The sequence below is a fragment of the Phodopus roborovskii genome, unplaced genomic scaffold, assembly GCF_943737965.1.
Source record: "Phodopus roborovskii unplaced genomic scaffold, PHOROB, whole genome shotgun sequence".
NCBI lineage: Eukaryota > Metazoa > Chordata > Mammalia > Rodentia > Cricetidae > Phodopus > Phodopus roborovskii.
In genome coordinates, this window is record NW_026126955.1 from 133,697 (window position 1) to 160,131 (window position 26,435).

Below are 26,435 nucleotides of genomic sequence, written 5' to 3' on the forward strand. Positions count from 1 at the left end.
TATTCAAATACAATACCGAAGATGAAACGTCCACTCCTGTCATACACTTGTGTTATGCCGACTTTCCCCTTGTTGTGTCTGCTTGGGGAGAACTCACTGTGGTGGCTGCCTGTCCACAGTGAGGTCAGCCCTTTCTTTCTCCAGCCTCGCATCTGTCATAGTGATGTTCAGACGAAGCACAGACCCCAGTTCCGGCTGCTGTGGGTTGGGATCCTCTGTCTTACCTTCATCCTGCCCCTTGATTGTGTGTCCCCTGCCAATTGCTCATCTGAAATAAGGGGATGAAAGGTGGTTATTAGGGATAAAGCCCGAAAGTTGATTGCTACTTCACGTGTGTAGTATTATTGAGTATGTATCTACCTGCCTGTGTTTTTTTGGATTTGCTATTTGCACTAATCTACCTCTTTCAGTTGGGACAGCTCTTTACATTTAGGAGAATTGTCAGGTCTCGGATGCCCTCCCTGTAACACCCATTCACGCCCCGAACCCGGGCACATAACCTTTTTGCTCCTTGAGTCAGAACTGTATTTGCGTGCATTTTGCCATTAATCTCTCTGTGACTTGAGGGTTTCTTGAGTTGAAAATGTTTGATGCTTTGCTAGTCGCCACTTTTGTGAAAAGTGTTCATTCCTGAGACGACGTGATTTCAGGTACCTTGTTTCCTCATGTGTATATTGCATTCCTGTTTCTTCTGCAGTGCCGGCGTCCTGTGTCTGAATGACTGTTGTCTGTATTTGACTTGGAACGTGCTATGAAGAGTTACATTGATTGAAAGACAGCATTGGGCAGTATAGTTATGTGGTTGGCAGGTGTAGCCTCTTGGAGCATCTTTTCTAAGCCCTTGGAGGTCTGAAGTAATTCTGGAGAAAATACCTTTGTGAATAAGTCAAGGGTCACTTTTCCTCTGACAGCGTTGAATACTCTTTGTCCAGTAGTGTCTGCATTTTTCATTTTTAATTAAAATGTCTCCCTATGATACATTTTGGTCTTTTCCACCCCCACCCCCACCCCTCCAAAACTCTTCCTCAGCCCGTAACTTCTCAAACAGTTACTGCCTTGTGAGATAATAGTATTTTTTTTTTCATTTCCTTACCCCTTCCATTGCCTCCCCCTTAATATTCCAATAAATTCCTCCTTGCCCTTTGAAGTTCATGGCTGCTTTTCCTCCCATTAAATTCTATTATATACACACACGCGTGTGTATCTACATCTATTTCCTAAAAAGGAAGTGCTTGCTCACTGTAATGTCATTTGCATGTATGTCTCCTGGGCTGCACCATTTAGTATTGGATAAACAAATCGGTGTGCTTCTCCCTGGGGTGGTCCGTCTCCCCCATTCCCAAGGGGCATGTAGATCCTCTAGGGCTAAGGACTCTTCCAGTCCACATTAGTGTGGTTGTTATTCCTGTTCATCCTTGTTGCGCTCATGTTTAGGCACTCTGATTGGTAAGCTTTTGCCATTCCAAGCAGGACACATTGTCACAGCAGACCTCTGTCTCTTGGGAATCTTTCTTCCCCCCCTCTTTTGTAGTGGTTTTGAGCCTAGGTACAGGATTTGTGTTTGTAGTTATGTCCATTGGCCCCAGGCTCCACAACTGTTTGCATTCTGATTGGGTGTCCTTTTTAGTAAGGTCTCTTACCTGTTGCAGCGGGCTTTCTGTGATCAACTTCTCTGTGGGTTTAGGGATTATGCTGTAGGCATTATTCGGGTTTGAAAAGTGGTGGCTGAACATTCCTCTCAGAGATCTGTGACTTCCTTAGATCTTGGTCTCATTAGCTAGGTTTCCGGACCTGGCGTTTTAAACCTAATGGGACCAGAAGGAACTTTTTGGTCATGTCTATTTTGACTTCCAAATGTCTTCTGTATTTCCATGTGCACACATTTCCCTGGATTTGGGGAGTTTGGGGATATGATTCCACTGAACATGTTTGTTTCTTCTCCTGTGCTTGTTGTCTCCTGGTTCTAGTACTTGGATAATTTTGTTAAATTAGAAACAATCTTATTTTACCTGTCAATCCCAGTTCCTTCTCTGTCCCATCCTCCCATGTCCCCCAATGACCCATTCTCTTTCTGCTTCCATGGGCGACCCAGAGAAAACTCTCTGATCTTAGACACAAGGGAGAGGGTCTAGGCCCTGCCCCAAATGATGTACCACATGGATTCCTAAATGTTCTTTCATTGTATCCCAGAGTTGTTGAAAGTTGTGGTAATACTTGCTGTTTTTTCCATTTGGTATCTTCAGCCCATCTCCACTCCCTGATAATTCATTTCTTTCTGGTTGATTTAGCTGACTGATGATGCTTGCCCTGAGTGTTTGACTTCTTGACCTGTTCTTCTATTCTATGGTTTCCTTCTTTCTCCTTTGTTTTCTTTTCCTCCAGGAGCTGAACTTTTATGGGATTCTTGAATGGTTTTCTACTCGGCTTTTCTTTCTTGTTATTTTGTTGGGTTTTATATATATATATATATATATATATATATATATATATATATATATATATACACATTTTTACTGTGCAGATCTGTTTTGGCGAATCGTCTGTGTGTCATGGATCATTTTAGAAAGTAACTTTAACTCTTTGTCGTTTCAAACATTTCGTTATGATTAAGTTGACTAATGAAGTCTTTCAGACTTTTAGAGGAGTCATCTTGTATGTCTAGTCACATATATGTGTTTTTTAAGTTATAAGATGAATACAACTGTCCTCTGAGTATATTTCCTACTTTTGTATCGCTGCACTGGGGGGCTGTTGTAAGCTTTTCTTCAAGTCACTGTACACAGAAGAACCAGGACTGAGGATAGGTGCAACAAAAGAAAACAGGCCAGATACTTCATTATACCACACAAACATGACCTATACCCTCAGTACTGTAGCAAAGAAAGGAACTAGTGTGCAAGGATAACAGGCTAGGAATTTCAGAATTATTAAGCCAAGATTATAATAGCAAAACAATAAGCAATATTAATGCAATAACAGAGAACTAGAGAGGAACTAAAGTAAAACACACACACACACACTAAGGGATGGGATTGAGACAAACCTTAATTCTAACACTGGGTGGCAGAGGCAGGGAGATCTCTGAGTTCACTGGGCTACATAGTTCTAGAACTCCCAGTGCAACATAGAGAAACTGTTGTCTTAAGAACAAAGAAAAATACACAGAGCATTAGTTATTACTAAAAATAAAATAAAGGAAACACTGGTTGTCAGGATGCCTCAGCTAAAACAGCATGAGAGGAAACTGTTGTTGCAGACAACCTACAAGAAAACACGCGCAGACACAAACACGCACACAGGAACGTACACATGCAAGTGTGGACGCACACACCAGGGTCTTCTCTCCCTGACCCCATATTGGACACAAAGCACTTTTTTCACCACGGCGGGATCCTTTAATACCCTGGGAAGAGAAGTTAAAGTGTCTAATTTCTGACTGGGGCTGCAAACAGCAGCAGAAGAGCTTGCAGATCTTATTTGTAAGAAAAGAAACAAGGTCTGTGTTAGAATGGGCTAGGATGTTTGGTGTATTTTCATTGGGGATGTTAATTAGGGGAGCCAAAGAGGGCCTGTGATTGTTGAAGGAAAATACTTTGACTTGGTAGTCAGCTCAGGAGGAGAATGTGGCCAACTCTAGGAAGAGTTGGTAGCTAGGAATGTAATCTAAATGATTTAACCAGGCAGAGGAATTGGGGATAGAGGGTCCAGCAGAAAGGCAAGGCCCTGCCTGCCAGAGCCCCAAGCTCCAGTGGGCTCCCTTCATTCCCATCTGTTTGGTTTATGTCTTGAGTACGGGGGTTTGGGGAAGTGGCTGCTGTTCCCTCTGGCTGCCTCCAGTTAACATTGGAGCATTGCTGTTAGGGACCCGAGGAAGCTGAGTTGTTGGTCAAGGCCTGGAAGCAGAGGCTGTGTCTGTCAATGACCAGGTTGTATGGGAACATCTGAAGCTAGGGAAGTCTGTGAGGCTGGGTCAGGATGTCAGGAATTAGATTCCCTGGGAAAAGCTGAGGCTGGCTCTGGGTTGCTGAAGCAGTCTCATGATTTGAAATCAGTTGTGCAGATAGAAGAGGGACAGGGGTGAAGTTTAGCATTTTAGGGAGAAAATTTATTCTTTCTTTCTTTCTTTCATCTTGGATGTGCATGAGAAATAGTTTCTTATTGCTAGGTCTTGGGAAGAGGAGTCCCAAGACCAGGGAAAGAGGGAGAAACCCCAACCTAAGGAATAGGCAGTAGGAAGGAAAGCTCAGTGTGTTGGTTGATGGAAATGTGTTTGGAGTTCTGGAGAAGAGCTAACCACATGCTGGAGTGGGCTATTGTCCCCACAGAACCTAGGTTTGATGGCTACTTGCCTTTGTCTTGCCACTTCCCTACAAGTGTATGCTTTTTTAAGGTGTCCTCCTATGATCCGCAACTAATCATCTTTTGAGTTACTCTTCAACTAGTTGCCCCATTGTATGGATTGTATATGGTCCAAAACTTAGTTTTCATACAAAACACACAACACAAAGGCTAACAAGCGGGAAATGGCCGTGAAGGGGGAAACACAATAAATAGGAAAAATGGCTAGGGCTGTGGCTTTTTTCCTAAACTGTTTCCACACCAGTGTGAGACTAGTTCAGATCTCTAGGATCCACAAATGCCAGCTTCCTGATTCCAGCACCTGGATGTTGGATATGGGGCACCTTGGGGACAAGCTGGATAGCTGAGCACTCTGAGTCTGCCAGGTCCATGTGGAACACCCTGTCCCACGTTTAAAGTGAATCTTAAGTGATGAAAATACCCAGTGTCAGTCTTGTGGAGTTTTCCCTCGAGCACGTTTACAGTGCTTTACTTTGTTTACCTTGGTTTCAAATTTAGAATTTTACTTTCTCCAAAATTGTGATCGGAAGTTTTGTTGGGTGTAATAGTCTGAACCGGCAGCGCTGGTCTCCTAACAGTCTGAAGCATCTGAAGCACATCTGTCTGGCTTTTAGGATCTCCATTGAGAGATCTGGTGTAACCCTAATAGACCTGCCTTTAAGTGTTATTTGCTGTTTTCTCCTGGCAGGTTGTACTATTCTTCTAAAAAACATCATGTTTTCCATATCCCTTAATATGATTAAATGTTTTAAGAATTTACAGGTGAAAAGCATATTATCCCAAGAACACACATACATTGATGTTCAAGCACTTTGGTAATTTTTTCAGTTAGTTCTCTGGCCCATAGACTGCACCCACTACCTGCAAAAAAACAAGCAAACAAAAAAAAACAACAACAACAACAAAAACAATCACTTTATCTCAAAAGTTAATCTGATTTTTAAAAAAAAAATCTTAAAAGATTTATAAGTCTGGAATCCAGTTGCAGATAGGGAGGACTAAATAGCAAAGGGGTCAAGACCAGGCTACAGAAGCCCACAGAAATAGTTGACCTGAACAAGGGGGAGCTCATGGATTCCAGTCTGAAAGCTGGGAAACAACCAGCATAGCACCAACCCAGACACCCAGAAAATGGGTACTGGGCAGTCTACGTGGCCTCTGGTAGCGGGTTAGTATTTATCCCTGGTGTAGGAATGGACTTTGGGAGCCCATTCCACATAGAAGCCTCAGCCTAGACACATGTGGGAGGGCCAGGCCATGCTCTAAATAATATGACAGACTTGAAGATTCACCATGGAAGGCCTCACCCTCCTTGGGGAGCACAATGGTAATGGGATGGGGGTTGATGGGAAAACTGGGGTGGATGGGAGTGCCCAGAACCTGGAATTGACATGTAAAGCAAGCTTGTTTCAAAGTTAAATTAGACAAAATTATCAAAAGAAGCCATAAGTCTAAGGTTTTCTATATGAAAAACAGTCATCTCTACTTTAAATCCTCAGGATGCATACCCAATCAGCAACACTTTTCTTTATCATTATCATTATTAAATCTTATAAGGAGATGAGGGAAGAAATAGGTACAAGGAATTAATCATAGCCTTTAGTCACCTAACCATCTATCACGGAAAAGAAGGATCAGGATAAACAAATAGGCCGAATAGATGTTTATTCAGGTAGAAATAACTTACAACCTAGACAGATGAACACCAGGAAATTCAACCCGATCCTCTCCTGTCCGAGTCAGGCCAGAAAGAGACCACCTTTCCTGGCCCCCTCCAACCTCCTTCCACAGGTCACTCCGCCCATGGCTCCACCCCCAATGGGCGTGGCCAGTTCCACAGAACTATCTCCCTACAACCATCCTAGTTAGAATTGGTGCATTAGCCAACTTGGCCTAACTGTGATTGTTACTGTCCTTGACCAAAATGAGTCTTTCAATTCACTATTAAAATGGTGCCTTTAAATTGTTTCCAAGATTTTTTTTTTTTTTACCTAGCAGCTATTAACGAAGTAATGACTTAACCTATCCTTTAGTCATTACTTAAGCTTTGTTTCAGCTGTGCACAGATGGATGCTGGCTGAAAGAGTGTAAAAGCATGGTATATGACTGCTTCGTGCTAGCACCCTTGGGTGTGGGCTCAGATTAAGATTCCCTTCCTTTCAGGTGAATGAAGGAGAGAGGCTGGTGGTTTCCTCTTTCCAAAGTGCTGCTTCACATCTTCTCATGACCCCTGGAAACATGCATGGATTACATCAGAGATAAAATCAATCAAACAAACAAACAAACAAACACTCCTTTAAAGGTAACTAGCTATCTTTATTTAATTTTATATTCTACATTATTAAAGTTGAGGGCACATTTTTGTTCAAAATGAAGCAAAAGAAAGCTCCCTGTCACAATTGAGGAGATTTAAAGTTCGTTTTTGTGGAATACAAAACAAGAACAAGGATATTGGTATCTACAACATAGTTTTACCCTTCCTATTTTCTGTTTTCTGGCCATCAGGTCTTCTCACTGCTGTGGGATTATGAGCTCCAGAGTGTTCTGTGGGCCTTTCTCACTGGGGTCCTGTATGCCTGTCCCATCTGAGCCAGGGGAAAAGTGTAAACCTTGTTAGGAATAGATGGACACAGGGACCATTTACGATGGTGGGTGACTGCACTTGTAGTCTGTGCTGTGGCTGCAGTACACTGACCCAAGGCCTACATTGGGCAAGGCCTGCCTTGGTAACATACAGTCAGCCCTGGGGTGCACTGCATGGGTCCCCTTGACCACTTTGAACCTGTGCAGGTACCATGCTCTAGCCTGTGTGAACGCCCACAGGACAGGGCTGACCTTTGATCCTGCTTTCCTGCTCAGAGTCACACCTGTCTCCAGGGTAAAGTAAAGCCTGTAGGGACCTCCTTCCAGGACCCATTGAAGTTCTTGTGTTACAGTTATAGGATAAAACTGCAGGGGGTGTGGTCCTGTGTGGGGGTTCCCCAGGTAAGGGACCACCTAGGAGAGCATAGCAGGTTCATAGCAGGAGAGGGTGACCGTGGTGAGGGAAATACATGCCAGGCAGATGGAGCTTGAATGAGGAGTTTATTTAGAAAGGGGAGTGAGGGGGAGGCTCTTCTGAGGCATGGAGGGACTGAGAAGTTTATCACATGACACATCAGCACCTGGCATTTACTTGGCACTGGGTGGTGGCCATCCCTAGCCTGGCAATAATGAGGTGGATAACAAGGGTGAGTGTTCCTGAACCTGGGACTGTAAGTGTTCTTCTAGTTGTATCATTCTTCAAGTCTCTGGAGGCCAGATGAGGACCCGGGGCTGTGGTTACGAGAGAGCATCACAGACACACTCGAGTTCTAGGGCTCAGGTCAGCACAAAAAGTGTCCAAAGGGTGAAGCATGAGAAGACACAGAACTCCAGCGTTGGTAGATATCAGAGGTAAGTTACAGAGGGGTATGAGAGGTCAGGGGACATGGACAGAGGCCCATGGACACGGTGACATGAGAAGACAGTGGACATCAGAGGACACTGGACTTGGAGACAAGACCCATCAGAGGACAGGGTGACATCAGAGGTCAGTGAACATAGGGACCTCAGTGTTCAGAGGACATGTGCGTTTGTAGCCCTGCTCCAAACCCTTCCCTCAAGGTGCCAAGATTGGGCCCTCTCCTGAGTCACCTCAGTCCACACTCTGCCCCTAAAAATCCTGTTCTTGGAGGTTCAACCTCTCAGAGGACATTAGAAGTCCCCACCTCAGGGTTCACTCATGGTTCTTGGATTTCTGTTCCCCTGGGCTGACCCAGGAATGCTTTGCAGATGGGATCAATTGCATACAGTGAGACATTGTGTAGTCAGAGAGAGAGAGAGTGAGAGAGAGAGAGAGGGAGAGAGGGAGAGAGAGAAAAGGAGAGAGAGGGAGAGGGGTGACAGGCAGGCAGGCAGACAGGCAGAAAGACAGACAGACAGACAGACAGACAGAGTATGGTTTATGTTTGTTCTTGGATCCCTCAGCTGTGAGTAGTCTTCTCCATCCCAGCCAGGGAACCCCTTGTGAGAAGAGGCAGCAATGCAGGCAAGAGCCTGAGGGGATGGAGGACACCAGGAGAAAAAGACCCTCCAAATCAAGTGAGCAGAGTTTATATGAACTCACACAGATGAAACAGGAGACACAGGTGTAATCCACTGTCCTTTGTGTCACCATCTCCCACAAATTGACACAGAGACTCATAATTAATCATGAAACCCGGGCCTTGGCTAAGCTTTTTCCCAACTAGCTCTTATACCTTAAATTAACCTGAAATTATTATTATATCACATGCCTCAGGTCCCTCTCCTCTGAAATATATGTCTGACTTCCTCAGTGTCTTACTGGTTGGTGTCTCCTAAGCACCTTAGTTCCTTACTCTGCCCAGAATTCCTGTATTTTTGACTATTCAGATCTTTATTAAACCAATCACAGTGATACCTCTTCACACAGTATAAACATATATACATTCACACACACACACACACACACACACACACACACATTGTGATGGAATTGAGGAGGTCAGGAAAATTTTGAGGGAGTTGGTTCTCATTCTACTGTGAAGTTCCTCGGCATTGAACTCAAATTGTTAGGCTTGACAGCAAGTGGCTCTACACCTGAGCCATCTCACCCTGTCCCTTTATCTGTGTTTGGAAGGAGCTGTTGTGAGTATGCACTGAAGAAGGTCGATATGTGATGTTTACTATGAACTCAGGCAATAACATATTTGAGTTTCAGTACGGTGTGTTTGTCTTCCATAATAATTCACAGGGAGTTTTATTGAAAGACCCCCACTATGCTTATTGCCTGTTTAAACTGCTCTTGCTAATTTGCCAGGGTCAAGTTATGAGAAAAGTACAGGAGGGAACCAGGTGCTGCTCTCATCCAACGCCAACCAGGTATCTGTGGTCTGCAGCTTGGACCAAAGCAAGGTCAGCAGGACAGTATCCGGGATGCTGAGAGAGTCATAACTGAATTCTTTGTATTCTTTGTGCCCAACCCGAATAACCAACTGTCCTTTGGTTAACTACAACTGCTACATTTAGATGAAACAATGAAATCCCTGTAGCCATGCTTCTGCTTCTGTAAGGCTGCTTCTTCTGGCCACACCAACCCTGTATAAACTGCCTGAGTTTTAACCTCAGCACGCTCAGTCCCCCAAAGACTGAAGCGTCCACAGGTACCTGTGTGTAAACAATAAACAACCTCTTGCACTTGCATCCAGTGTTCTGGTCTCGTCTCTTGGGGGCAAGGGCCTTCCCCCGTGACAGGCTCCAAACTCTTGGGTCTCTTGGGGGTCTTTCATTATTAGTGGCCAAAGCGAGCCCAGTCATGCTAATTCCGGAGTCCCTTTGGCCTGGACCTAACTCGTGGTCTCGATAGTTCCCCATACTGTAAATGTACGTTGAATGTTAACTGAATTTGTTTCGTTTTTAGAGCTGAGCACTAAGTATGAGTATGAGATCATTAGTCAGATATTCCTCCCAACAAAGTACTAATTCACCTTCTCTCAGGTTTGTTAAAGTCTTGTAATTCTTCATCTTAGAGAGGGACTTTGTGATATTTCTCCAGTTCAGATTGAAGGGCAACTGATGCTATGTAGCTTTGGTCTGTAATACTTTTGTAGAAAACCTTTTATTTTAATAAAACAGCTATATATTTAAAGACAGACAAAATTAAGAGAAAAGCAGGCTTTATTTTGCTAAAGGATGTTCTAAAGAGTTCAAAGCATACTCCATAGGTGTGGAGTAAGCTGATGAAAAGAAGGAAATCTCAGCTTTCTACAGGGACCTGAAAGAAAAAGATGTTTTGCATTTTCAAAGAAGCACAGGCTGTTTTTCCACACCATTAACCTCTGTGCTTTTCTTATAGATGAACATTGAAGAGTTACAGATAAACAACACTTTCCACAGTGATGCAACAGGTATCTATTAAACAACCTTAAAATTGGGTAAAATCCCTTCCAAGTATTCTCCTTTCTTATACACGAATCATCTATACCCACCTCATTTTAGAATCCAAACAAAATGAGCGTGGTCTTTATTACAGGAGAAGGATAATCAGTATCCAAACTAAAGGTGAGAAATCTGAGGCTGCAAATTATAGCAAGAGGGAATATTGACATACATCACAACAAAAGCCACTGCCATTGCACTGCCACACTGTTTTATTGATGTGATGCTGCTAAGTTGTGTGGTCACTGGTGATGTCTGTTGTTGGTAAAGTACGTGCTGCTGCTGCTGCTGCTGCTGGACTGAGTACTCAGTGGGGACGTCCACATGCTGCAAATAGCTTAGCTGGATCCTGGAGGGCAAGTGTGCAGTCCTAGGCCGGTCCTCTCTGTATGTGAATGTGCACAGGTTCTTGTCCCCTTGCAGCTGGTTGTGAAGCTTTGAAGAGGCATCTGCAGGCAGCAAAGTGTCACTCCTCTGTGGTACTTTAGCTCTCCGGAGAGGCCTGTACTTATAGTCTGGGTATTTCTGTCTGTGTAAGGTCTTCAGTCTCTGTGCTTCTTGGAAAAATGGCCTTTTTTTCAGCTTCTGTAAGTGATTTCCACTAGTATCCCAGTTGCTTACTGATTTCTGCATTTTCCATGCTTGGATTCTCCAGGGCTAACTTATGCCTCTGAGTCCTAGACCACCATAAATGCATTCATGGGACGCTTGATGTGGCCCTCCATCCCCTCTAATTGACTGCCACCAGTCCCAAAGCACCTCTTTTCTCCAGAGGTGAAGACACCCTGTGGCTGTAAAGCTTGACTGTAACATTCAGGATTCTATATGCTGAACATGGTTGATGAATTATGTTGTAACCAAGATTAAGACAGAGAGGTTTGGAGTGTAGGAGGGCTGTAGGGATAGAGACAAACACACACCCACACCCACCCACCCAGCCACCCACATACACACACCAGAGAGAGAGAGAGAGAGACTAGGTACAGGGGAACAGAACAAAACTTGACATGTAAGAGCTAAAGCTTCTCCACAAAATGTGTTTGTTACAAAAATTTGTTACTTAAAGTTTGTAGCAAAATATTCATCTCTCCTCCTCCAGCACCTCCCTTAGCCCAGCCCCAAAGTAATAACCATGCCAGAACCATGTAGACCTATGCAATGTCAACCAAAACCACTCTAATTTAGTGACTGTTAGATGCCGTGTTTCTACACTTGTAAAAATGCATCACTACCTCTATCACTACACATTGAGGTACAACAATGTACCTGTAATGTAAGTAATTTTTATGATAGACTAATATGAGAAACTAAAAACCAAAACAAAAACAAATGAAACTAAAAACCAAAACCTAAAAAGGGGGGTAGGGTTGGCAGTGAAAGGAATAACCATGAAAGCTAACATTTGTATCTTACTCCTCTAAGGAAATGTAACACTGAAAACACAAATTAATAGTACAACTTCGTTCAATGCTCCAATACAAATATGCATGTTTTGCTAGAGGGAAAAACCAGTTGTACAGCACATGCTGGGTTTTGAAGATAGGAAAAAACTAGGTTATGTTTTCTACAAGGTTGACCTGAGAACTTATAAGACCTAATGGTTTTTGCAGTATGTACACAGGTAATAGTTTCTTTAATCACTTCTTTTGTGTAAAGGTCTTCAGCCTTCTCTTGTTAAGGTTAGGTGACAGAATACCTTCTGACTCAACAATGTCTATCTTCAGAGTGCCATCACTGCCTGCTTAAAACAATTATAGCTGGACTTGTTAAATACTAATATTTTTTCAAATAAGGAGGACATAGACAAGGTCATTGGACCTTCACTTGAGTATCCAGTCGCCCCTCCAACTGGTTGTAGGTGCATAGGTCCTAACTATATGAGACCATGAGGTTTTATGAGTATATAGGTTAAACATGAAAATCAGGAGGAAGTCCACCTACACAGCCTTGAAAACCATTATATAAAATGTATTGCCTAACATCTCTCCTCAGAAACTTTCCACATAAAAATGATGGCTTTATTCACTACTTTTATGTCTCATGGTATATGAAAAAATTTAAACAAAGATGGATACTGTAAAATTATATATATTAACATCAAGTATATTACACATACACACACACACACACACACACACACACACACACACACAGACACAGACACACTGAAATGCCCAAATATATTTTTGGGTGTCAACTCTCTGAATAACACCACTATATTTAAATATTGTCTGTCTTTAATTGTCTGTCTGTTTTATTAAAATAAAAGGTTTTCTACAAAAGTTACAGACCAATGCTACATTGTGAGGGTCTTGTTAAGCATCAGAAATGGAATAGATATAGCAACAAGCCATATAGGTAACTGATGTCCCAACACTTAAGAGTCATGTATACAGAGTGACTGAAATAATACAGAGGGAATTGAATTAGCCATCAACTAAATTGGCAGATTTTAATCTGAGGAACCACTTTTGGTTATTATAAATAAGCTTAAAATGAAACTGAACACCACATAGCAGCCACTACAATACCTTCCTCTGGAAACATCAAGGGATTATATATTCTTATTGTTGACACCAGGTTTCTGAAGTTTTACACCCACAACATTTCATCTGATTTCATCATCTTAACCCCCCCCAAAAATGTACTCTTCATAATTTATATTGCACTATGTGATCTTGCTCACAAACTTCTGAATGTTTGAGCAAGCTTTCTACACCTCTAAAACATAGGTTGCAGGAAAATAACATTCACAGAGCCTCAACTGTAGCATCCTTTACACTAAGTACAATGCAACATGGAGTATTATTTAGACAGTCATGGGGTTTATTGAGCACCTTGAAACAAATAAGTCCTCCATATGGTCTTAAAACCTTTGAGCTTTACTCGATTTTGAAAACTATCTAGTGTAAGCACTAAATTATAGGCACTGTTTTATGTAAATTAATTAAAAGATTGTTGTCTAGATTTCAATGATACAGTGACACTAACATACTTTTTTAAGGATTGGGATTTTGTTTGTTTTTGTTTTGTATGACAGGTTTTCTCTTTCTGGCTGTCCTGGAATGTGCTCTGTAAACTGGGCTGGCCCTGAAGTTACAGAACCCATCAGTCTCTGCCTCCTGAGTGCTGGCATTAAAGGCGTGCACCACTACTACCTGGTGATTGGGTTTTATGCCTGTGTTACAGCACTGTTTTAATGCCAATTACACAATTAGGGTTCCATCAGCTTTTTAACAACAGCTTTCTAACTCAACTGAGTGCAAATATATCTATCCATCCCAATGAATACTAAGTATCTTTCTCTGGAAGATACTTAGTCTGCATGCATTCTCCATCATCACTTTTGTTATTTTACCTTTCTGTGAAATTTATGCATCCTCACCCTGCCTAATGTCTCAGCAACAATGCCCTCCTATCACCAGGGCCAAGGTGACACATTTCCTCTGTCCCCACCTTACCCAGGTTTTCCATATGTAAATGCACCATATCCCTACCTCTCCTTAAATCTGACATCTGATCCTGCCAGTGTCTCCATCCTCACTCAGAAGTAGCCACTTTTCAAATTGGTGAAGTCTGTTAGGTGGTGTCATTTCTGTGACATTCCTAGGACCTCATAACCTAGATACTCTGTGGCTACAAAACTTTCACACAAAGACTTGTACATACAGGACAGTGATCTCATGATTACTTTGGCTGTCCAGACTTCCTCTTCTTCACATAGTGACCTGATTACAAATAATATTCCTCCCCCTCCTTTATGGACCCCCATGCAAGGGAAGCTTTCTAGTTCTTCTGGCTTCAATCTCAAGCAGTGCTCTCCCTAGAATTTTCCGCCTTCTTCTCCAGAATGTGTACCACTCTGCCCACTTTTCAATGAGTAAGCACTGGAATTGGTTGCTAAACTCTTGAACATTTTGAGAGATGCTGCTGTCCCCACCACAATTTTCTGATATTTTCTGCTCTGAACATTTTCATGGCCATACCTAAAGGCCAAAACCTGAGCATGGACTACAGTATCTGAGAAAAACTTCCAGAATAATAGTGCAAAAGTGGCCTACAGAACAGATCATAGAGAAACAGTCAGCTATGCACATGTACTGTTCTTATTATGGAGAGAACTGGACCAAGTTGCATGAGATTTCAGTAAAACGACACAGGATAAACCTATGGTGTAAATACCAACTATGCTAGTTCTTGTATTTTATTTCCAGAAACAGTACATTAAAACCACTGAATTGTTCTCAAAGTCATTTTTTGCACCAGGGATACATCCTGGCTCCATTGTCTGAGGTCCCTTAGACTGCTCAGTCCTTCTGCCTGAGACCCATATGCAGTGAGGCCTGAGTCAGTCCCAGGCTGGCTTCCTAGCTATCAGTCTAGTGGCCGTTAGGTCCTCCTTGTTCAGGTAAGCTGTCTGTATGTGTTTCTGCCACATGGTCTTGTCCTCTCCATCTGCATCTGGGTTCTAGTTCGACTCAGTGTTTATGTATGGGTGTTTTATCCTGTTTCCAACAGGCATTAGTTGAGGGCTCCATGGATAAGTTAGTTGTTGATCTCACTCTCCGGGAAGGGTATTTATGATAGCCTTTCCACGGAAGCTGAGATTGTTAGTTGGGAGCAGTCTTGTAGTTCTCTCGACCTTTCTTTGTGTTCAAATCAATATTGGCTCCCTCTTTTATGTTCTCTCTCTCTCTGTCTGTCTCTCTCTCTCTCTTTCCTATTTTCCATTCCTAACCAGGCTCAATCCTCCTGGTCGCACATGCCTTCCTCTCCTCCCCCTCATTTTCTCCTACTTCTCTCTCCATTTGCTGTCCTCCCCCACTTTACCTGAGGACTGGGGGACTTGTCCCTTCCCAGTTCTGTGAGGGACTTTATATGAATCTCTTAGAATACAACTTGTATCCTAGTTCCTCTGGTGATGTGAATTATAGGCTGGTGATCATTTGATGTAGGTCTAAAATCCATATATGAGTGAGTACATACTGTGTTTCTCTTTTTTGTGACTGGGTTACCTCATTCAGGATGGTTTCTTCAAGTGTCATCCACTTGTCTGCGAATTTCAAGATACCATTATTTTTTTCTGCAGAGTAGTATTCCATTGTGTAGATGTGCCACATCTTCATTAACCATTCTTCAATTGAAGGGCATCTAGGTTGCTTCCAGATTCTTGCTATTACAAATAGTGCTGCTATGAACGTAGTTGAAGAGATGTCTTTGTTGCATGGATGTGAATCCTTTGGGTATATGCCTAAGAGGGGGATTGCCGGGTCCTGTGGTAAACTAATTCCCATTTTCCTGAGGAACCGCCATACTGATCTCCAAAATGGCTGTATGAGTTTGCACTCCCACCAGCAGTGGAGGAGTGTTCCACTTTCTCCACATCCTCTCCAACATGAGTCATCACTGGTGTTTCTAATTTTAGCCATTCTGGCAGTGGTAAGATGGTATCTCAAAGTTGTTTTGATTTGCATTTCCCTGATAGCTAAGGATGTCGAGCATTTTCTTAAGTGTCTTTCAGCCTTTTTGATTTCCTCCATTGAGAATTCTTTCTTCAGTTCTGTACCCCATTTTTTAATAGGGTTATTTGTTGTTTTGTTGACTAGTTTCTTGAGTTCTTTGTATATTTTGGAGATCAGCCCTTTGTCGGATATAGGACTAGTGAAAATCTTTTCCCAGTCAGTGGGCTGCCGTTTGGTCTTGTCAACTGTGTCCTTTGCCTTACAGAAGCTTCTAAGTTTGAAGAGGTCCCATTTATTAATTGTTTCTTTCAGTGTCTGTGCCCCTGGAAGGTGGTGTCATTTCTGTGACATTCCTAGACCCTCATCACCTAGATACTCTGTGGCTACAAAACTTTTACACAAAGACTTGTACATACAGGACAGTGATCTCATGATTACTTTGATTGTCCAGACTTCCTTTTCCTCACATAGAGAACTGCTTACAAATTATGTTCCTCCCCCTCCTTTATGGACCCCCATGCAAGGGAAGCTTTGTAGTTCCTTCTGGCTTCAATCTCAAGCAGTGCTCTCCCTAGAATTTCCGCCTTCTTCTCCAGAAGGTGTACCACTCTGCCCACTTTTCAATGAGTAAGCGCTGGAATTGGTAGCTGAATTCTTCAACATTTTGAGAGCTGCTTCTCTTTTTATCTGCTGCTGTCCCCACCACAATTCCCTGATATTTTCTGTTCTGAACATCTTCATGGCCATAGCAAAAAGTCAAAACCTGAGCATGGACTACAGTACCAGTATCTGGGAGGAACTTCCAGATAATAGAGCAAAAGTGGCCTACAGAACAGATCATACAAAAATACTCAGATATGCTCATTAACAATTCATAATATGCAGAGAACTGGACCAAGTTGCATGGGATTACAGTAAAACGACACAGGATAAATCTATGGTGTAAATACCAACTATCCTAGTTCTGGTTGTGTATTTCCAGAAACAGTACATTAAAATCCCTAAATTGTGTCAGTGAGCATCCTTTTCCTTTTGAATAAATATGTGCCCATTAAATCAGACAGAAAGTAAAATTGAGTTAGGATTAGCTAATTATCTTTAAAGGAGCCTTTTCTTATCTCTGAAATAAACACTTGTTGCTCCCTGGACTCTCCCTACTGATCTGGGAACTCTGAGACCCTTTGTTCCCTGATATTTGCATTTCAAAGGGAAGATGCCCCCTCAACACACACACACACACACACACACAGAGAGAGAGAGAGAGAGAGAGAGAGAGAGAGAGAGAGAGAGAGAGAGATGGAGACAGAGAGAGACAGAAAGAGAGAGAGAGACAGAAGGACAGAGAGAGGCCTATTAGGGAAAAACCTCCCAGGGTAGTGCTCTCCTTATTAGCTGGCTTAGCAAACCTGGCTTTCAGACATCAGCACCTACTTGTTAGAAAGATAAGGAAAGCTTCACTCAATAAAGTCTAAGTTTTCTAACCCACAACCAGACCCCTATATTCTGATTCTGTCAACCTTAGTCAAACATCTTCAGAGGTAGTTCAAATGCCATGTTAGTAAAGAATTCCCTAAATATGAGTAATGGTAAACACTGACATTAAAGTACTGTGAGGTTGGGAAAGAAAATCCTGAGAGACTATTATGTGGAAAGAGAAAGATGTACTCTGTTGAAGTGGTAGTCCATAAGCATGAAAATTGGAACAGAGAGGATTTGGGGAAGTGAACCAAGTTTAAGAAAGGGGCATTTCCATGAGGAAGGTCTACATGTAACTTCTGCCCAACCGAGTAAAGGATATGGGAGGCCATGACTGCCTGGTTCCACTGTGAGCCAGGACACATTTGCTGCAAACACAACTCTGCTTTCCTGTGCACAGATTTGGTAGGAAGAAACCTGTTGAGAGGCAGCCAGGAAAGCTGCAACACTGGGGTGGCTCCTGAGACCCTGAGAATAGGACTTTCCCCATCTCAACACCCCCCCAGTTTCATGTGCTCTCTGTCTCTCCCTGTCCCAGATTTGTCATCATACATAAGAACAAAACCAAAACAAACCTAAAAACCCCAACGAGACAAAAACAGCAAAAAGAACAACAAAATGCCCAAGTCTGTTTTGTGTCTATTCCGGGACAGTCCTGATGCCCAGGAAGTTGGTGGTTGACATTCCAGTGACACAAAAGAGGAGAAAAGTGATATTTGCTTTCCAGAATTTATGAATTAAAAATAGCCTTTTTACTTAGTAGAGGATCCTTGTTTTCACTTGTCCTTCTCAATATTGGCATTTTGATCTGTTTTGTGGTGGTAGTTCCCATAGTCTTAGTTTCCGTGAGAGCCTGGCAGTCCTTCACTGCACCAAGAGGTTCCAGGTTAGGGTGTACTGGGTGGTCCAGAGTGGGGACAGTCACCATCCACATCTGTCCCAGAACCCCACTGATCAACAGAGGCTCCACCAGTGGGCTGCCGCTGTGCATGACTGTTCTGTGGGGGTACCTGTCCACTCTGCAGAGGCCTGCCCACCTAGGAAAGTGGGCAACCACAGCAGGGGGCCAGCCATGTCTCTAATCAGCACTGCGCTGACCCGTGTAGGCACATGGGAGGTCTAACAAGACACATGTCACCAGGCCCCTCCTAAAAAACTAAAATTTGGCTCACTTTCATATTTGACAGTCACCTTAAATGCCAAACTGGGGGATAGAGTCCAAGCCCTATGCAAATGCGGGCAACCCAGAGAAATGTAAGCTCATCCATCACGCAGGCCTGCCAGCATCAGTCTGAGGAGCCTGGCAGCCCTAGCCTTCTCACACCTCACTTCATAGTATGCTGAGCTTGTCCAGTCCACAGACACCTACTATAGCTTGGCCTCATCATCTCTGCCCCCGTCCCAGCCACAGAGTGTCCCTTGTGTTCCTCCTCCTCCCCCCTATCATGTCTCCATGTCCTGTTTAATCCGGGGAGCTGGTGGTGGAGAACATACAGCGGACAGTACCCCCGCCCATGAGCCCGGGGTGCTATGAGGCAGGTCCTGGAGTATGTGGCACACAGCTGACAGGTCAGTCATGCTCCAGGAATGGGGTGGGGGAGTCTAGGGCATGGGCAGCAGAGGCCATGGCCATCTGAATACATGCACAGGAAACAAGTATCACCCACACTCACTGGGCTTGAGATCCAAGCATACAGCAGGAAGGGCAGAGACACCACCATCCTCTAGGGACACAAAGAGTGACAAGGGCAGGAGTCTGTCTCATACCCAAGCCAGGACTACCCCATTAGTCTCCCTATGCCAACAGCATGTGCTATGGGTAGTGCAGCTTGTGCCTGCCTACTCCAAGTGCACTTGAACCATGACTGGGTTTCAAGGGAAGCCACAGGACACTCTGTTTATGTGGAGCTATGGCACCTGGCTAGCTGTGGTTCAGTGGGTGGAACATCCACCTAGTATGCCCAGAGTCCCTGAATCTTGTCCTCAGCACATCACAGTCCAGGCCTGGTGGCACACACCTATCACCCCAGCACTTGGGAAGCTGAGCAAGGTGGGTGATGAGTTCAAGGACAGCCATGTTACATTAGGTGGCTGATGATCAGAATGTGACACTTGCCAACCTTGGAAGGGACAAGAGTGGGTGTAAGGATTCGGGCATTAGGCTGGCCTGCCCTGTCACCTGGCAGAATGCACTCAGGCAGAGTCCTGGACAGCCCAGGGTTTCATGAGTTCTAGTCTGCAGGCAGGTGTAAAGGACCCCTTTAAAAGTCGGGGCCCCTGCCCACTTTCTTTTGCTTACTCTTTTGCTTTTGCTTTCTTTGCTCTCTTTACTCTTTCAAGCTCTTCTCTCTTTCTCCCTGTCTCTCTCTCTCTCTGCCTGCCTCTCTCTGTGTGTCTTTCTCTCCCTCTGTCTCTGTCTCTCTGTCACTCTCCCTCTCCTTCCCTCTCTCTCTTTCTCTATCTCTTGTCTTCAGTTCCTGCTGCCTCTATGTCTCTTCCCTTCCCCCTCACTCCCCTTTCTAAATAAACTCCTCATTCAAGCTCCATCTGCCTGGCATGTATTTCCCTCACCACGGTCACCCTCTCCTGCTATGAACCTGCTATGCTCTCCTAGGTGGTCCCTTACCTTGGGAACCCCCACACAGGACCACACCCCCTGCAGTTTTATCCTATAACTGTAACACAAGAACTTCAATGGGTCCTGGAAGGAGGTCCCTACAGGCTTTACTTTACCCTGGAGACAGGTGTGACTCTGAGCAGGAAAGCAGGATCAAAGGTCAGCCCTGTCCTGTGGGCGTTCACACAGGCTAGAGCATGGTACCTGCACAGGTTCAAAGTGGTCAAGGGGACCCATGCAGTGCACCCCAGGGCTGACTGTATGTTACCAAGGCAGGCCTTGCCCAATGTAGGCCTTGGGTCAGTGTACTGCAGCCACAGCACAGACTACAAGTGCAGTCACCCACCATCGTAAATGGTCCCTGTGTCCATCTATTCCTAACAAGGTTTACACTTTTCCCCTGGCTCAGATGGGACAGGCATACAGGACCCCAGTGAGAAAGGCCCACAGAACACTCTGGAGCTCATAATCCCACAGCAGTGAGAAGACCTGATGGCCAGAAAACAGAAAATAGGAAGGGTAAAACTATGTTGTAGATACCAATATCCTTGTTCTTGTTGTGTATTCCACAAAAACGAACTTTAAATCTCCTCAATTGTGACAGGGAGCTTTCTTTTGCTTCATTTTGAACAAAAATGTGCCCTCAACTTTAATAATGTAGAATATAAAATTAAATAAAGATAGCTAGTTACCTTTAAAGGAGTGTTTGTTTGTTTGTTTGATTTTATCTCTGATGGAAGCCATGCATGTTTCCAGGGGTCATGAGAAGATGAGAAGCAGCACTTTGGAAAGAGGAAACCACCATCCTCTCTCCTTCATTCACCTGAAAGGAAGGGAATCTTAATCTGAGCCCACACCCAAGGGTGCTAGCATGAAGCAGCTTCATGAAGCATGAAGTCATATACCATGCTTTTACACTCTTTCAGCCAGCATCCATCTGTGCACAGCCCCCACTCCAGCCCCACCCTGACCCATCCCAACTCCAACCCCACCCTGAGCCATGTATCCTACACTTACATGTAGTACATGTAGTACATGTAAGTACATGGAAGGCATGTACTTACAGAGTAAAATCAGTGAATGATATTTCAGTCCCCTGCCTCTTTAATATCAAGACACACCCAGCTTGTTATGCACATTGATGCTCCTGGAATCTATGCTTTCCCACTTGAGGATATCTAACAGCTGTCCACACACTTCCTCCCAATTCCTTACACTCTCTCAGCCATTTTTAATTACACAATGTCTACAACACCCCCACTCCCCGTTAGTTGCTTTCTTTCTCCCTGACACAGAGTTAGGCGGCCATCCTGAACCTGGACACTGACTTTGTGGAAAAAGAAGGAGGCAGAAAAAGATAGGCAGAAAAGCCTAGAAGACACTAAAAACTAGACAGTCAAAAGGAGAGAATGCAGGCTTGGTGTTGCAGGAATAAAGGCTTAAGGTGAGAAGTCCCCAGAACTTAAAGATGATCCTATCTCACTTAGGGATGCAAGCTTGGAGACCCAGTAAAAACAGCCAGCATTAGGATTCACTGCAAGTTTTGTCTTTTCCTAACCCCACATGGAGTATGGCTGCGGACCCCAGTGTACTGGAATATAAAAGACCTCATGCTTTTGCATCAGGACCGCTTCTCATGAGTGATTTTGGGGGGCCGTCTTTCCTGAGTTGGGGCATGAGGGTCCATGCCCTCCACGGGTCTTACAGTACATACCTACTTTTGGTTATTATAAACAAGCTTAAAACGAAACTGAAGACCACACAGCAGCCTACAATACTTTCCTCTGGAAACCTCAAGGGACTATATAGACTTATTGTTAACACCAGGTTTCTGAAGTTTTACACCCACAACCTATCATCTTAACCCCCACCAAATGTTCTCATTTTAATTTATGTTGCACTAAGTGATCTTGCTCACACATGTCTGAATGACTGAGTAAGCTTTCCACACCTCTAAAACATAGGTTGCAGGAAAATAACATTCACAGAGCCTCAACTGTAGCATCCTTTACACTAAGTACAATGCAACATGGAGTATTATTTAGACAGTCATGGGGTTTAATGAGCACCTTGAAACAAATAAGTCCTCCATATGGTCTTAAAACCTTTGAGCTTTACTCGATTTTGAAAACTATCTAGTGTAAGCACTAAATTATAGGCACTGTTTTGTGTAAATTAATTAAAAGATTGTTGTCTAGATTTCAATGATACAGTGACACTAACATACTTTTTTAAGGATTGGGATTTTGTTTGTTTGTTTTTGTTTTGTATGACAGGTTTTCTCTGAGTAGCCTGGCTGTCCTGGAATGTGCTCTGTAAACTGGGCTGGCCCTGAAGTCACAGAATCCACCAGTCTCTGCCTCCTGAGTGCTGGCATTAAAGGCATGCACCACTACTACCCGGTGATTGGGTTTTATGCCTGTGTTACAGCACTGTTTTAATGCCAATTACACAATTAGGGTTCCATCAGCTTTTTAACAACAGCTTTCTAACTCAACTGAGTGCAAATATATCTATCCATCCCAATGAATACTAAGTATCTTTCTCTGGAAGATACTTAGTCTGCATGCATTCTCCATCATCACTTTTGTTATTTTACCTTTCTGTGAAATTTATGCAAAGTGTTAGTTAGCTAAGAACTGTCCACATTCCAGAACCAGGAGGTTCCTACCCTCATCCTCACCCTGCCTAATGTCTCAGCAACAATGCCCTCCTATCACCAGGGACATTTCCTCTGTCCCCACCTTACCCAGGTTTTCCATATGTAAATGCACCATATCCCTACCTCTCCTTAAATCTGACATCTGATCCTGCCAGTGTCTCCATCCTCACTCAGAAGTAGCCACTTTTCAAATTGGTGAAGTCTGTTAGGTGGTGTCATTTCTGTGACATTCCTAGGACCTCATAACCTAGATACTCTGTGGCTACAAAACTTTCACACAAAGACTTGTACATACAGGACAGTGATCTCATGATTACTTTGGCTGTCCAGACTTCCTCTTCTTCACATAGTGACCTGATTACAAATAATATTCCTCCCCCTCCTTTATGGACCCCCATGCAAGGGAAGCTTTCTAGTTCTTCTGGCTTCAATCTCAAGCAGTGCTCTCCCTAGAATTTTCCGCCTTCTTCTCCAGAATGTGTACCACTCTGCCCACTTTTCAATGAGTAAGCACTGGAATTGGTTGCTAAACTCTTGAACATTTTGAGAGATGCTGCTGTCCCCACCACAATTTTCTGATATTTTCTGCTCTGAACATTTTCATGGCCATACCTAAAGGCCAAAACCTGAGCATGGACTACAGTATCTGAGAAAAACTTCCAGAATAATAGTGCAAAAGTGGCCTACAGAACAGATCATAGAGAAACAGTCAGCTATGCACATGTACTGTTCTTATTATGGAGAGAACTGGACCAAGTTGCATGAGATTTCAGTAAAACGACACAGGATAAACCTATGGTGTAAATACCAACTATGCTAGTTCTTGTATTTTATTTCCAGAAACAGTACATTAAAACCACTGAATTGTTCTCAAAGTCATTTTTTGCACCAGGGATACATCCTGGCTCCATTGTCTGAGGTCCCTTAGACTGCTCAGTCCTTCTGCCTGAGACCCATATGCAGTGAGGCCTGAGTCAGTCCCAGGCTGGCTTCCTAGCTATCAGTCTAGTGGCCGTTAGGTCCTCCTTGTTCAGGTAAGCTGTCTGTATGTGTTTCTGCCACATGGTCTTGTCCTCTCCATCTGCATCTGGGTTCTAGTTCGACTCAGTGTTTATGTATGGGTGTTTTATCCTGTTTCCAACAGGCATTAGTTGAGGGCTCCATGGATAAGTTAGTTGTTGATCTCACTCTCCGGGAAGGGTATTTATGATAGCCTTTCCACGGAAGCTGAGATTGTTAGTTGGGAGCAGTCTTGTAGTTCTCTCGACCTTTCTTTGTGTTCAACTTTATCTTCAAACCAATATTGGCTCCCTCTTTTATGTTCTCTCTCTCTGTCTCTCTCTCTCTCTTTCCTATTTTCCATTCCTAACCAGGCTCAATCCTCATGGTTGCACATGCCTTCCTCTCCTCCCTCTCATTTTCTCCTACTTCTCTCTCCATTTGCTGTCCTCCCCCACTTTACCTGAGGTCTGGGGGAATTGTCCCTTCCCAGTTCTGTGAGGGACTTTATATGAATCTCTTAGAATACAACTTGTATCCTAGTTCCTCTGGTGGTGTGAATTATAGGCTGGTGATCATTTGATGTAGGTCTAAAATCCATATATGAGTGAGTACATACTGTGTTTCTCTTTTTTGTGACTGGGTTACCTCATTCAGGATGGTTTCTTCAAGTGTCATCCACTTGCCTGCGAATTTCAAGATATCATTATTTTTTTCTGCAGACTAGTATTCCATTGTGTAAATGTGCCACATCTTCATTAATCATTCTTCAATTGAGGGGCATCTAAGTTGCTTCCAGGTTCTTGCTATTACAAATAGTGCTGCTATGAACATAGTTGAACAGATGTCTTTGTTGCATGGATGTGAATCCTTTGGGTATATGCCTAAGAGGGGGATTGCCAGGTCCTGTGGTAAACTAATTCCCATTTTCCTGAGGAAATGCCATACTGATCTCCAAAATGGCTGTTTGAGTTTGCACTCCCACCAGCAGTGGATGAGTGTTCCCCTTTCACCACATCCTCTCCAACATGAGTCATCATTGGTGTTTCTAATTTTAGCCATTCTGGCAGGAGTAAGATGGTATCTCAAAGTTGTTTTGATTTGTTTTTCCCTGATAGCTAAGGATGTGGAGCATTTTCTTAAGTGTCTTTGACCTAGGTGGGGACAGTGAAGAAGAGGTCCCTGACCCAGGTTTGCACACCTCTGGTTCTGGCCGTGTCAAGGAAGGTTTGCGGCGCATGTTGGATAATGTGTTGGATGGACATGCACAGATAACAGATTGTGCACTTGGGACCAAGGTGGCTGAGCTGCTGGCCCAGGGCCACACCAAACCCCCAGAATGTAGTGATGCTGATACCAGGAACAAGTGCCTCATCTTCACCACTGGCTGCCTCACTCACCACATCAGATCGGCATCAAACAGATACTGCCACACCAGATGACTACAGCAGGGCCTATGCTTGGTGAGGGCCGGGCCTCCAATGCCTTCTTTGATGCACTGGACCATGTTATTGACGTGTATAGGCACATCATTGGCATGGGCCTGTCTCCTGATAACAGGTACCTCTATGTGAATAGCCGTGTCTGGCCTCCTGGCTCAGTGGTTGCTGACCCCATGCAGCCACCACCCATTGCAGAGGAGATTGACTTGCTGGTGTTCGACCTCAAGACCATGCGGGAGGTGAAGCGGGCTCTGCGAGCGCACCATGCCTACACGCCCAATGACGAGTGCTTCTTCATCTTCTTGGATGTCAGCAGAGATTTTGTGGCCAGTGGGGCTGAAGATCGGCATGGCTATATCTGGGACCGCCACTACAACATCTGCCTAGCCAAACTGCAGCACGAGGATATGGTCAACTCGGTAGCCTTTAGCCCCCAGGAGCAGGAGCTCTTGTTGACAGCCAGTGATGATGCCACTATCAAAGCCTGGCGTTCACCACGCACTGTTCGTGTCCTCCAGGCCCCATGCCCACGGCCCTTCTCCTGGTTTGCCAGCCATAGGCGCTGAAGGCATCAGTGACTTGAGCCATTTGGACCCACTGGGGAAAATGATACCCTGTGGTTGTTTACTGCACTGGGGCAGAATAGCTCACAGCAGTAATGCCTTAGGAGGGGACAGCCTGACCCCAACACACTCACATGCAACCTGCTCACTTAGCCATCAGGGTCAACACTAGGGTAGCCTTTGTTGGCAGTGAAAGACCCCCACTATGCTTATTGCCTGTTTAAATTGCTCTTGCTAATTTGCCAAAGTCAAGTTATGAGAAAAGTACAGGAGGGAACCAGGTGCTGCTCTCATCCAATGCCAACCAGATATCTGTGGTCTGCAGCTTGGACCAAAGCAAGGTCAGCAGGACAGTGTCCAGTATGCTGAGATAGTCATAACTGAATTCTTTGTATTCTTTGTGCCCAACCCGAATAACCAACTGTCCTTGGTTAACTACAACTGCAACATTTAGATGAAACAATGAAATCCCTGTAACCATGCTTCTGCTTCTATAAGCCTGCTTCTTGCCACCCCAACCCTATATAAACTGCCTGAGTTTTAACCTCAGCACGCTCAGTCCCCCGAAAGACTGAAGCGTCCACAGGTACCTGTGTAAACAATAAACAACCTCTTGCACTTGCATCCAGTGGTCTGGTCTCGTCTCTTGGGGGCAAGGGCCTTCCCCCCTGACAGGCTCCAAACTCTTGGGGTCTCGGGGGGGTCTTTCATTGGAGGTCCCACCGAGATTGGAGACCCTTCCCCCTAGAGACTGACACTGACACCCACCGGGAGGTAAGCTGGCCAGTGCTTAATTTCTGTTCTTTGTTGTCTTGTTCATATGTCTTTTACTTGTTGCTTGTTGCGCAGCGATCGGTAATCGGCTAGGCTAGTCGA

At 44.1% G+C, this 26,435-nt stretch overlaps 1 protein-coding gene and 1 pseudogene across 1 annotated transcript; one reads left to right on the forward strand and one right to left on the reverse strand.

Annotated features, from left to right (window-relative positions):
• Positions 1–264: 264 nt before the first annotated feature.
• LOC127214703 (sex-determining region Y protein-like) lies at positions 265–11,174 on the reverse strand (annotated as a pseudogene).
• Positions 11,175–11,558: 384 nt separating this feature from the next.
• Positions 11,559–25,744, forward strand: LOC127214704 (F-box/WD repeat-containing protein 5-like). The gene is given in 3 exon segments (XM_051175005.1): positions 11,559–11,611; positions 24,699–24,949; positions 24,952–25,744. Coding segments are annotated over 3 exon segments (915 nt in total). The 3' UTR covers positions 25,563–25,744.
• The last annotated feature ends 691 nt before the right edge of the window (positions 25,745–26,435 follow it).